Source organism: Rhyacophila brunnea, unplaced genomic scaffold (genome assembly GCF_057557595.1).
Source record: "Rhyacophila brunnea isolate RB1 unplaced genomic scaffold, BYU_Rbru_1.0 scaffold_15, whole genome shotgun sequence".
NCBI lineage: Eukaryota > Metazoa > Arthropoda > Insecta > Trichoptera > Rhyacophilidae > Rhyacophila > Rhyacophila brunnea.
Window position 1 is genome coordinate 29,899,396 of NW_028232806.1, and position 14,664 is coordinate 29,914,059.

General features: G+C 33.2%; 1 protein-coding gene across 2 annotated transcripts in view; it reads right to left on the bottom strand.

Moving 5' to 3' along the window:
* The window catches only part of LOC147075222 (vanin-like protein 1), a 47,304-nt gene that overhangs the window by 26,378 nt on the left and 6,262 nt on the right, over window positions 1–14,664 (bottom strand). For both annotated transcript variants that reach the window (XM_085942976.1, XM_085942975.1), the window contains exons 2-4: window positions 10,129–10,248; window positions 1,315–1,455; window positions 361–533 (exon numbers count right to left, since the gene is read on the bottom strand). In XM_085942976.1, the coding sequence (XP_085799102.1) occupies window positions 361–533; window positions 1,315–1,455; window positions 10,129–10,248 (434 nt within the window). The remainder of the gene's footprint in view (window positions 1–360; window positions 534–1,314; window positions 1,456–10,128; window positions 10,249–14,664) is intronic.

Sequence of the window (14,664 nt, forward strand, 5' to 3'; positions counted from 1 at the left end):
AAGTGAACTTTTTGTATCATTTTCTACATGCCTACACATTTTCGACTGATGTCAAAATCACGTGTTTTTTGTTTTTAGAGGTTGGTACTATATAATCTTTATAAGAATGTTGTCTATTATCTATGGTCTGCTGGTTGGGTGCTGTTCAAAATATTATCTATGGATGTAATACCTAACGCAAGACACGTAGAAACTGTTAAAATTAATTGAAATTAGCATGAATAATGAATAATAATTCAAAATAGGTAGGTACTAATACATTAGAGTTGGCACTCTCCATCAAAATAATATTACCTATGCAAAATGACGAAACCAAAGACTAAATTTTCGACGTGTATCTATAATCACAAATTTACTTACCTCGAAACAACTCTGCCAGTTCTGTCGAATACAACATTTGAATTGTACAAATTGTGGTCATCTCTAGCGCATTGTTTATGGTCATTTTCGTTCGTGCAAACGTTTTTCTCAGATACGTTAATGACGACGTAAATTTTCGACGATTTGGCGGCGCATGACAGCTTCTTCAGTGCCTGTAGGTCAAAATATAATTTATTAAACAACTGATTAATATACTTAGTGACTTTTATAGATAAGTTAAAACCGATAACGCAAGATATTTTGGATAGCAACGCGGTACAGTGTTAAATTATTGGGTTACTAGCTGAGATTAATCTTTCGGTGATAGATAAGCTTGACTTGTTGTTGTACGATTTCAGTTAGATATACATATAAGCCTTTTTATGAAGTTATTCCTATTTTAAAAAAGGTATGAGCATAGAAAAAGATTACAATATCTGGAAAGGAAAAAAAATGTCAAATAAATTAACGTTTTTTTGAAAGATCTTTCATTTGTCGCTAATTATTATAGTTAAATTTAAAAAAAAAATCGTATTCGGCATATGACTTTAAAAGAGTGAGAAGTTTTTAGTCGATTCTGATTAGGGAATTCGGAAATACCTAACGGGTAAGGAGAAACAGGCAACAGATCTCGAGTAAGGAAGAATACGGAATAAATTTAAACACGTGTCAGGAATACGTAATACGTCGAATACTGATAACTGCTCTCGGTTTATGCATTGACGCCCATTTAATATTGGTATATTACACAGTATTGCACGCTATAATGCACGGTTCATTTTCGTAGGACACTCACACATTCAAAACTCAAAATTTACTGTATTGGCATATTATAACCTATCGGAATTATATTTATTATCTGTTCTGTGATTCAGAATGTTGCTATTCCGGAATGGATTTTATAATAAACTTTACATAATATTTATATATATATATATATTGGTTTAGGCATACCTCTGAATAATCGCTGGAATCACAGGGGACTATATTTTCCAGTGGATCAGGGATATAAAACGCATATTCGATAATTCGATTCCGATCATTGCTAAATCCGTCGTTCAGAGACGATTCTGGAAAAACAATTATGTCTGTACCCTGAAAAACAAAAACAAAAAATTAGCATCAATTATGTTTAAGTAAGTATTTATGTAGATGCCTAATTGAAGAGCTGAGGATTAAATGTATACAAGTGCACAGTGACGTCCCTAGACAAAATGTCGCCCCTAGGCAGCGCCAAAATGCCACCCCATTTTTTATACAGTATTTTTCATTATCCTTTCAAGACTAAAATATCTAAGAAATGTATTGTATATATACATTACCGACAAAATATATACTACTAAATCTACTAATTTAAATGCTATCTCTACTTCAATAGAAATATTATAATATATATCGACCGTGCTTAGGAAAAAAGGCGTAACCCACACAACACATTTTACAGGAGAGGCAAAAAACGTTTTTTGAATGATTTTGGTTCAATATTAATAAAAAATAGGCACAGACATTGGGTGCCTGTTGATTGATGATTTGGTGTAATATCTTTTCGATCTACTAATAATTAAAGAAGTTATTACAGAAAAATCTTTAAATTGAGGGTAAATGCTTTTTTCCTTAAATTAAAACTTAATTAAAGCTCAATTAAAACCTGAATTTAGATAATAAATCGGCATTTGCGGCTTACTTCCTTTTTACAAAACGTGTATTTAGTTGTAGGTATACATTGTTAATATTATCTAATAAAAGCACTTTTCGAAAAATCGAGGGTTAATCCCTTTTTCCTAAACAAAGTCGATATAATATTATAAAAATACACCTGGCAACTTCCCAAACTCGCGAGTGACTGGCAAAAATATTTGGATACATTTTAAAATTAAGCAAGTATGTACCTACCTATAATTCAAAAATCTGCACGTGTCATTGCTGGTCATCAAGGACTGACCTCCAAGGACAATGGAAGTAAACTAGACATCGCAAACCCGACAAAAAATACAGTTCTGTTAAACCTTGTATGTTAATTATAAATACATTTTGTTTCCAACAAGTAAAATGCTTTTTTAATGGAAAGATATTTCCATCATTATTAAGTTGAGGTTGCTATTTCTATATATACCTAATGATTATAATCGATTTGCCGTCCTTCGAGTAACTGCCGCTCCCAAGCGACGCTCAATCTGCCTACCCTCACGGAACGCCACTGCAGGTGCATACGAAACCAAGTTGAGTATCTAAATCCAATCCAAAGTTAGAGATGATATGCTATTGTAAATTCTACATGACTGTTTTTAAGATTGGCAAACTAGTGCTAGTTTTCAAATTAATGACCCGTTATTGTTATTACTACGCCTCGAAAAAATATTGATGTTTAATTATGTTTACTATTTTTGTCGTGCTTGAAGGGTTCGTGTCACGTAAAAAAAATTCAAATTAGATCCGTTGCTATGAAAATATTACATAAGGTGAGTTAGGGTAAGTGCGTCTACGGGGTAAGAGCGTCTATAGTCAATAACTTTTTAGTGTTTTAAATATAAGTTGTGACATCTGTGGGTATCTATTACACAAGTAAATACACACATACCATCCAAAGATGGCAGTATAATAGCATTGTTTAAGGTCAGTATGACATTTCAAATATTGTCAGTTATTTGAAGTCAACGGTAAAAAGTTTTTTAATCGATCTGTATCTCGACAATCTTTCGTCCTAAACAAGTGATTTTTGGTAAGTACCTTTATCTTAAATGATATTTTATTGTCTAAATTTAATATTTGCGATTATTGCCAATGATTATGTTTTATTAGACTAGACACACTTCCCCCACCAAAAAATATCATTGGGGTAAGAGCATCCGACGCTCTTCCCCCATGCACTGTTATATTTTTGTATGGATAAGTTTTAGCTAGTGATGTGCCATGCAATCATAAAATATTAATTTTTGTAACTAATGTGTATTTGTTATTTTCTATATACCTACCTACATGCGTTTATAGAGTGGAATCCAGCGGTCGAATTTTTTTTTACGAAACGGAGCGCCCGATAATTTTAGGAAAATATTATTAACATTCATAGTTATCTAATTGAATAATGTATTGTATAAAAATAAGTCTGTTAGAATTTTTATTAAACGGCATAACTAGCGCATACGGTAAAATCAATATTTTCATGAGATGGAGCGATAATTTTGGGGATTTTATGAACCGGAACGGCGCTCCGGTGCGCTCCGGTCCATTTCGAACCCTGCTGGAATCCAATACTTGGAATAGAATACTTAACTGTATATACATTCAAAGCAGTTACGTACGTGATTGAATAATTATTCATGCATAAGAGGTCGTCCATAAGTGACGTCAAACGATTTTCTTTTTTTTCCACCCCCTTCCCCCCATCATCACACTTCACCGCAACATCTTCCACCCCTTTGTTGAAATTGATCGATGCTATAAATGCTATTGGTACTAACTAATACATAAGATACTCGATATGATATTATCGCACTGTAAGCAATTGTTAAACTATTATGAGAGTATCATTTGTTGTCACTCACGACCCGATTAAAATAAACGATTTTTCAAATTTAGAATATGCGTTTATACGTGTATCTTTAATACGTCTTCTCCCTGTCTCATTCTTTCTTGCACATATTCATATGTTGTTTCTCATCCGTTACATATAATTCAAGACATATATATATATTTATATATTTAAGTTAACAATATAGGTAGGTACATATGTGTTATAAATAAATTATAATCTATCAACTTGTGATTGTAAGTTAATCTACTTAAGTATTATAAATTGCAATATATATATATATATTCATTTTAGTATTTACACATTATTATTTGCGATTATGTTGTTTTCCAAATGAATATTTAAAAAAAATATATATAAATAATAGGATTAATTATTATTAAAAACAAAATATTGCGTAAGTCAGAGTGATAAACGAATGATAATATTTTATTTAAAAATACAAAAAAATTAAAAGCAAACATATAAATTCCAAATAATAAATTAATAGATTCGTGGAAAATCACGATACGTATATAATATAATAATTATGTTACGCCGAATGTGCGAAATTGACTATTACATGAAATGGGAAAAAATTTGCCTAATTCATGTAATTCAAGCCAGTTGCCTTATTCATGAATTATATAAATTATCTGCCGAGTGCGTGAATTCGCCAGGGTATGGAATCCTTAAACTGTCAACATGACAGTAGAAAAAGTAAATTTAATACGGATGGTTTTATTAGTTATAATTGGACATAATATAATAATATTATTATTAGGTTAGGTTAAGTTTTGTAATTCTGAATTCAACTGAATGTTCATTTTGAGGTTAGCTAACAAGTGTCAACAAACTATGAAATCATACTATCACAAACAAATAATCGACGATTGCACGATTGAAACCCAAGCACGAATCAAATCGCGAAAGTACCTTTTAATAAAATTCTTCCGTTATCATATTATAGTTCTAGTTTCTTTTTGGGCATAGTAAATGGATATGAACGTCATTGTAGTTATTGATTGGTATATTTTTATATAATCAATGACATTTGACACATTTGATTAGTTTGATTAGTTGCAAAAAACACCACCGGAGCGCGACCATCTATTTTGACCAATGCATGAGCATTTGACACATTTGGTTTAGTTGCAAAAAACACCACCGTCGCGCTACTATCTAATTTGCCCAATGCATGAACTAGGCATAAAAATCACTGCCGAATTCACGCACTCGGCATATATTTTGCCTAATTCATGAATAAGGCAACGGACTTGCATTTTTCATGATTTAGGCAAAATTTTGCCCATTTCATGTAATAGTCAATTTCGCACATTCGGCGTAACATATACAAGGAAGTCAAGTGGCGACAATATGGTGGATAAAATATCTAAAACTATGTATGATTTAATGGCATAATTTTAGATATTTTGTTTATACCTACAACTATTCTTTGACTATTATTTATTATGGCTTGGTTATTAACCAACTAGCCAACACTATCGGTGTGTATTCAATGAAAACATATACATAAAAGTCATAATAATATATGACTGTCAAAGTTTAGTGTGCACTATTTATGTCGGATCTTAACAGTCTACCTCCACTCTTCGCCAGTGCAAGAAACATAAAGTTATTTTTATAGAAAAGTAAATTTAGTAAAGAGCTGCCAAAGATCAAATGTTTTAAATGACATATACGTAAAAAAATGTCATACAGTAATTTTCTTATCACCGTGATTATAATATTATGAAAAAAGATTCAACCCTGTATAACTGTGAAAAGTTATAAACATTGTTTATTATTGACACTTGATTACATTCTATACATCCTGTCTAAAAAATCTTCATAGAAACTATCTAATGTGAATATTTTCTCGTGACTTTCACTTGTATTACTTACCTGCTAAGATATTAGTTTTTCAGTTAATTTAAATAACAATATCGACAGACGAAGGTCTTCAAATTATATTTTAATAGCTACCATTGTGTGCATTATTAATTTAAATAATTTATGAGAAAAAATGACTTTAGGTAAGTACTCACCTCTCAAAAAAACATAATTTTATTCAACAATGACCTTGCATATACCTATACGTATATTGACAATCCGAATATTCATATGAGTTGACACAATAAATAAGATAGTTCCAGGCCCGCCTAATCCATAATATTGTACAAAATATGCATTACACAAGAGCGGTCAAAATGCGTCAATTTAGTAAAATCGTATTAACCGCTAAACATATTAATTAATTAGTATTACACTTGTATTATTCCTTTCGAATAAAAAATAATATGTTTTTTTTGCGAATGAACACGAGCATGGATTTACTTGCAGCAATAGTGCGTATTTTAAACTATCGTGACAATAACTGTTTATACGTAAAAGTTCTGACTGTCTCTCCAATCTCATAGCGCCTGTACACGTGCATGGATTTAGATACCGGCAGCAATAATGAGTTTTTTTTTTAAATTATCGACACGTGAAAGTCCTGACTGTCTCTCCGATCTCATTCTTCAAGAGTGAGCTAGACGTTATGTTGTCATTTTATTTGACAGGTAGTGAAAATCGTTTAACCTCGAAATTCGTTCATAGTTCGATTTTTTGCCGGCAGGTTCGCCACCATCGTTCTACTGCGCAGGCGCAAATCGAAAAATTCTCAAATTCTCTTCTCTCTGTCGCGTGAAAATTCAGAAGCTTCCGAACTTTTTTGCTTTGCTTGAACTGCAGGATAATTTTTACACGTACATTTTCTTTTTATGGCCACGATAATACTTATTGTCAGCAGTAAATTCATGCATTTGTAAACGGAGTATTAGGAAGGTAGGTATATCGCATGAGCTAATTTCGCCCTTTAAGCAGTTAAAAAGTTTTTTAGTATTATTTCAATTTCAATTTCAATTTATTTATTTTACATATTGTGGACATTACAAATTATAAGTTTAAGACGTTCACAACATGACATTTAGAAACAAAGAAATATTATTAAAACAGTTTTATGTACATAACACAAGAGATAGATCAGTATTAAGTTATTCTACAGTATAAATGTGTAAATACAAAAAATATTAAGTATATAGGTACAAGGAAGTACACCGGATGATTTAAGCAGACCCTATTTAAAGAATTTAAAAAACAACGTCCACCTAAATTCACCCTCACGTAAGTGGAATATATCAATATCCGAAGCGATTTCATTAAACATGGTTATTGCCCTCCCAATTGGCATTACTAATGGCAGTTTAGTTCTGCACCGTGGGAGAATAAACAACGGATGCCCTCGATTCCTAAGGTAATTATCAGAGACACACAAGCCATCACCACCAAAAATGGCAGAGTTCACATTTACGCCGCTTATAAAAAAATATGTAGATAAATAAAGATCCCTTCTAAATTTTAAGCTACAGGGGCCCGATGTTAGAACTTGCGAGTGCCAGCTGCCCGGTCGACATGACGTCATATGACATCATTGTGACGTACTACCGGAGTGATAATAGCGCTCGAGAATATAACGCTACTCCGACAGCGGCGCTATTCATTGTCACCATACACATATAGGTGTTTCATTGTAATAATATCTACGGTGGGCACTGCGGGCGGGCGGCATGCTTCGAGCGTGTATTGGCTGACGTCACAATTACGTTATGTCGTCTGGTGCCATACGAGTCGATAGTTAGGAAATTGCGGTGCAGTATGTAAGCATCCCTAAGAGAAAATCAGTCGGATAGAGCCACGGATAATATCCATACAGCCGAAAGTAAAGGAGTCTTAAAAATTTCTTTTGGACTCTCTCCACCATAAGGCCGTACTTCATCTGATGCGGGGCCCAAACGACAGACCCACTCTCAAGTCTGCTTCTAACTAAGGAGTTATAGAGAATTTTTAGTACCGTAACATCCGAAAAGATCCGGGAAGTACGCAAGACAAAGCCCAACATCTTTAGCGCCTTTTTACAAATGGTATCTATATGACCACTAAACGTCAGTTTACTGTCAAACGTAATTCCAAAATCTCTTACAGATGATATTCGCGAGAGAACTCTGCCATGCATCGAGTACTGGAAAAACAATACTCGTGAGGCTTTAGTAAACAATAAAACATTGTATTTATCAATATTGAAGTCCAGTTTGTTACGCCTGCTCCAATCTAATATATTATCTATATCAAGTTGGAGTTGACGACAATCGTCCAAGGTGACAACTTCCATGAAGAGTTTCAAGTCGTCAGCAAACAACAAAAACATAGCATTTTTAATTACCAATGCTATGTCATTTATGAAAATCGTGAACAGCAATGGCCCTAAGTTTGAGCCCTGGGGGACACCAGAAAATGTGTAAAAGGTCTGTGACTGATAAAGGCCGTACGAAACGTATTGTTGACGGTTCCTAAAATAACTCCCGAATAGCTTCAAAAATCATTCCGACAATCCAATAAGTTCGAGTTTTTCCATTAGAATATCGTGATCGACTTTGTCAAATGCCTTCGAGAAATCATTGTAAGAACAGTCAACCTGGCTGCCTCTATCTAGTACTGACGACACATAATCAGTGAATACCATCAGGTTGGTTTCCGTTGATCGGCCTGCTCTAAATCCATGCTGTTCATTCATTATAAATGACTCAATTTTTGGAGAAATCATGCTGTGCATGATCATCTCCAGAACTTTTGCTGGTGCAGAGAGAACAGCTACCGGTCTGTAGTTTTCTACTGACGACTCTGTACCACTCTTATAAATTGGAGTCACCTTCGACATCTTCTATATTTCCGGAAAGATACCTGTTTCCATTGTAAGATTATATATATATGCAAGTGGGCCTTTGACAAAATCAACACACCCCTTTAAAAAAAATTATATGTGATTATGCTCCACGACCATTATCGTTCATAGAACAATTAGTTAATTTTTTTACCATGTCCGATCCTATAAAGATCGTATGGACCTCCACAGAGTGAATGTTGTATTAACAGTTTTTTTTTGTTTTTACAGGAAACGGATGTTAGCCACCTGCTCATCTTTTTATGTCCATACGCTAGGTCCAAACACACATTTAAAAATAACATGTGTTTTTTCGACTTTGCCAGTATATGTGCAGTGGTTACAAAAATAATATAAGAAAAAGATACATACTATGTGCAATTATTTTAAAATGTGTCCTTTGTATATAAAAAAAAGATTTTGTTGCAGGAAAAGAGCCCTTGTGACAAGAACCTTCACAAGATAAGAAAAATAAAAAAAATATATAAATTGCATTTCAATCTTTGAGTACTAAGTCACCTGTGTTCTGAATTTTATTTCAAAATATTAAGAAATAATCTCCAGACGATTTTTTTGCACTCAAAAAAAACTTATAGCGTATTAAATTTATCAAAACTCCGTTTTTACACAAAGTGCCCTTTTGCTTTTGGGCGACGATATGAGTCCAGCACTCGAAATGGAATATTTTACGAACCGGAGCGCTCAATATTTTATGAAAATGTTAACATAGTTATCTAATTGCTTGTGTATTTTATAAAAATAAGCGTGTTATGCCGTGTCCAGACTGGGAACAAGTTGCTGGCAACCTCATTAAATTTCGATTAAAATAATTTTTGGTCAAACAAATTTTGATAATTATCGTGAAATTTAACGAGGTTACCAGTGCGGACAAACTTTTAGATTTTTACGTTAAATGGCTCTAGCTCACTGTCAAATTAACATGTCCACGAGACGGAGCGATAATTTTGGTAATTTTACGAACCGGAACGGCGCTCCGGTGCGTACCGGTCTATTTCGAGCCCTGGATATGACACTGCACCATTCTATGAAAACTTCGAGAGAATGCTTTTCAGTTTATACATATTATGAAGAATTTTAACAATTATCGTGACATATTTTAATTTGCACTACAAAGTGACGTGGATCTTGGATGCCTCGGGAAAAGATCTCTTGGACAATGGATGTAAGAGGGCATCCATAGACTAAAATCGTATGCGGTTTAGATCCGTGTGCCATACTAAACTTATGATTTTTGTTCATGAAAATATATTTTAACTAAATTTGTAAGTGTAAGTGTATGGTATAAACGGATACGATCAGATGCTTATAATATACCTTGTGTAAATATATTTCCATCACTAGAAAAGATAAGCTTAGTATATCACACGGTTCGAAACTGCATACGGTTTCAGTCCATGGATGGCCTATTAGCGATTTGCTTTTATTTATTTATTAGAACAATAGGATTCAAAATATTGTTGATATCTATTTGACTTACCACAATTGCTGCACCAGTTATAATTGTCACATAGTTGTCAACGTTTTTGCTGATGTCTTCAGAAATATCAGATGTTGTAATTTGTGATTTATATTCCACTACTGCGGCTTTGTACGTTGACTGAAAAAAAAATATTATTTAGTTAGCAAACATAGTAGCATGTCATAGAAAGGGTGACCAATATATCAGTGTCAAATTGCTTAAGGTGAACCATTATACTGTAGTCTGTACTCGATGCAAAAGGGTGCAATTATAATAAATGTAACTACATCTAGCTTTATATTATTATGTATGTGTATGGCCACAAGCAAAAGTCACGGCACGCCACTGGTCAGTAGATATAAAAGGGTGTCACATAGAAAGAAAAAGTATCAATATTTTTGACAAGCTTTATCAGTACCCAGTAGCGAAGGGTGGAGGTAGGCTGTTGAAATCCACCATAAATAGTGCACATTAAATTTTGTTAGTCATACGTATTTGTTTTTATTGAACTCAGACTACAGGTGGTGTTGGGTAGTTTTTAAAAATCAATCAAACCCTGCCTAAACTAAACCATAATAGTTTTTGTATACTTTTGGCGATAGGACAAAATTGTGCACACTTTTTCATTCATACTTATTTGTTTTCTTCATTTTTTTAAATTCATTAAGCCCTGCCTAAACCAAATTATAATATAAAAAAATATATTACTCTATCTATAAAACATCCAAAGTTATGTATGATTCAATTGCATACTTTTAAATATTTTATAGATACAAGAGTATTGGTTTCTCAAGGATAAGGATAGGATCAAGGACTATATTATTTCAATGAAAACAAATACGTATGACTGATAAAGTTTAGTGTGTACTATTTGTGGCTGATCTAAACAGCTTACTTCCACCCTACGCCACTGCCGGGCAGTACCTATTTACATAATATATTAAATTTATTTAGTTTTCTACTAGATATATATTACAACTTTTGACAGGTAGTTATAATATAACATTTTTCTCAGTTATTAAATTGTTAATTTTAGTGAAAGGTTAGTTAAAAGAAATGACTAAGTTACATAATACTTACTTACATAATATTGTATGACGTATTTTTAAAAATCCGTTGTTAAATACTTTTGTCCAATTTAGAATCATAAATATAATAATTCAGAAACATCATTTTAGCAATATTATTGTCAATGGATAATGTTCATCATTAAAAAATAATGATTTTTTGATGAGTTTTTCTGATGAGTTGTATTCCGGTTTATAAAAAAATAGTACTTAAATTAAAAATACATCAGGAGAGTAATGTTTTTGGCCTATTAGCCACAGGAAAATTTATACTATTGATGGATGTTGTATTCATATTTATTTCAAACTATGGTACAACTCCTTTTTATCTATTTGACTAATCGTTATCTTTTCACTCGCATATAACTTCTACAGGTCTACGTGCAAGTAGGGAATCCAATCCAGAGCCAAAATTCTGATCCCGGGATTTCGGGATTACAATTTGACAATCCCGGGATTGGCATTTTTTTCCATTGTTAATATAAAATTTTTATATTTACAAATAACATTGATAAAATCGGTCAAAAATATATCTAGTATAGTTTATACAATTTAAGACATTTATTGTTAATATTGTATACGCTCAATCTTAGAAATACATAATAGGCCATCCATGGACTGAAACCGTATTCGGTTTCGAATCGTGTTACTAAGCTTATGTTTTCTGGTCATGGAATATATTTCCACAAACTATATTATCAGCATCTGATCGTATCTGTTTATACCATACACTTACTCTTCAAATTTAGTGGAAAGTATATTTTCATGAACAAAAATTGTAAGTTTAGTATAGCACACGGATCTAAGCCGCATACGATTTCAGTCCATGGATGGCCTCTAAGTTTAATGGAGTAAATAATATTGTAATATAAATAATAATGTGAATTTAATATGAGATTGCGGGCGGCTCTCGTGGTGCAGTGGGTAAGGCGCTGGTCTTCCACCCGAGAGTTCTGGGTTCGATTCCCGGTCATGACAAAAACATTAATGTGTTTTTCTCAAAGCCTGGGTGTTTGTGATTGTTCAAAATTACTAACAACCACCTTGTACGAAAAAGCAAGGACATGGTTATTAATAATTCTAAAAAAAAAAAAATATGAGATTGCTGTTTCTAATAGTAAATACTTAATGAATGGGTTAGCGAGATTTAAAATAGTAAAGCAAATCATGGTGTACTTATGGCCTTTCCGCTTCATAAATCTAATTAGTCAGCCAAATATAAAACTGCCGTAAAACGTATGAGATCGTGGTAAGTGCGAAGCATTGTTTTTCCAATCTTTCTCATTTTTATTAATTTATGTGAAAAAATAAAATGAATAGGCAACTTACACATGGGTATAAATCAAAGTTCATTCAAACTCAGTTTATTTCTAATGTAGTTATTTGTTATTAACAGTATTTTTTCTGTTATATTTTCGTTTTTATTTTATTTTTCATAAAAAATGATAAAAAAAATCAATCCCGAAAGTTTCGGGATTATGTTTATCAATAGCTCGGGATCCCGGGATTGCAATCCCTACGTGCAAGTAAGCTTCTAGGATTCATCATGCGACTAGCCAAATCATTCAAGAATCCAAATGTCATAGGTACACTCTACGTCTCGTTAGAATATGTATCTATTACCAGTCCTTATGAAGTTTCCTACAAGCCTATTTTATAGCGGGTTCAGAAGAAATTTCTTCGATGTCTTTATTTTGGGACATGTAACTATTTTCCTTTTAATAATTCGTCACGACGATTACTTTCCGACTGCCTTTCTACAAGGCATGCTCACTTTTCACTCGCTTAATGCCAGCGCTTTGGCGAGCCAAAAGTCCGAGGACAATAAATCGTCCGATTTGTCTATGCTCTGCTACTGATCAACGAACGAATAAAAAAGTCGAGCTGTCCAAAGTCAAAAGTTACGATTATCGTAATGTATTCCGATAATCCTATAATTTTGTGTTATTTATTTGTAGACTTGCATAAAATAATATAACAGTGAAAACAACACAAGTTTTACGTTTTCTTTTATGAATTTCATAAATATAAATAAAAAAATAATTGATAAATCTCTCATTTTCTAATGTGTAAATTAACAAATTAATCAATGAAAATGTTTAAAACAATTACAGAATTTTTTTCGGTGCAAATGATCGCGTATTAATGTCAAATCGAATTTGCATAGTGATCGACGGACGAAGTCTGGCAAGTCGTAGAGTGGTAGAGTAAAATATCAAACATATTTGAAATCCATCGAGTCTGGTTTGCGGATTAAAAAGTCCACAGATCTGGGGTGCTCCACGCTAAAAAAAAGTCCGAAGACTGTAAATCGTCTGACTTGCGTGCCAATGGAGCGCCGGCATTAGCCTCGTAGGTCACTTCTGCTCTTGAAACATTTTTGCCTGCTATCACAAAGGATGGTTTCTAATCCTGGCGTCCTAAAGAATTTAAATTTATATGCGTCCGTCAATTACCCACGTGGTTGCAGCCATGACCTATTCTGGGTTAGAACTGTTTCCTCTAGTCAAGCCTATCAGGTACCATTGGCGAGGGGTGCAAGACTAGTAAATGCAGTCCCTAAAGACATTTTCATTTGAATTTTGTTTTTGAAACATTATTTTGTTGTATAAAATTACTATTATTTTCTTCTTCTCTCTTGTGAATGCCTTCGACGAGCAAGTATCTTTAGAGACGTATGTTAGTATCAATCACCAGTCACCACTCTACCTTTGCTATCTGACTGATTTACTTAGTCGCGATGAAGTATTGGAAGTGCATTATTTTAGAAAAACATTATACTTATTGTAACTTGAGAATAATATTACAAATAAATTACCTATTGTATTTTTTTGCATTTTTCTTATCTTATTAATCTTTTTAGTTTAATAATAAACCTGAACAAATTTGTGCATAAAATATGGTAGATATTATAATAAACAATTGAGTGGAAATAAAGTTAATACTCAGGAGAAAAGTCCACTGAAGAAAATGCTAATTAATTTTGTAGGAAGCCCTTCAAGTCAAACCAACCAATTTGATTACACGCAAGTCTCAAGTAAACAACATGACGTATTTAAACATTGAAATCAAAAACTGTAGGTATAGTGCTAAATAAAATACTGCCGGGTTGCTGTAAGTATATTTTTAAGGCTTTAAACACCCCTTCCCCCATCATTGATACACAATAATAGATAACATTGTCATAAATGAGAAATATGTTTTTCATAACAATTCGTCTGGCGTTGGTTTGAAGATCAACATGAAGAAACCCAACATTTTGTGCAATAGCACCTGTCCTGATCCAGATTTCTCCCTGATTGGCGACAGGTAAAACACCGAGAGTGTCGACAGCTTCAAATATCTGCAGCCCTATGTTATAAATTGTGACATGAAGTCACCCGACGACATGAAGTCACCCGACGACATGACGTAATTGTGACGTAAGCCAATACACGCTCGAGGCAACCCGCCCAACGCACACGGCTCACCATAGATATTATTATGC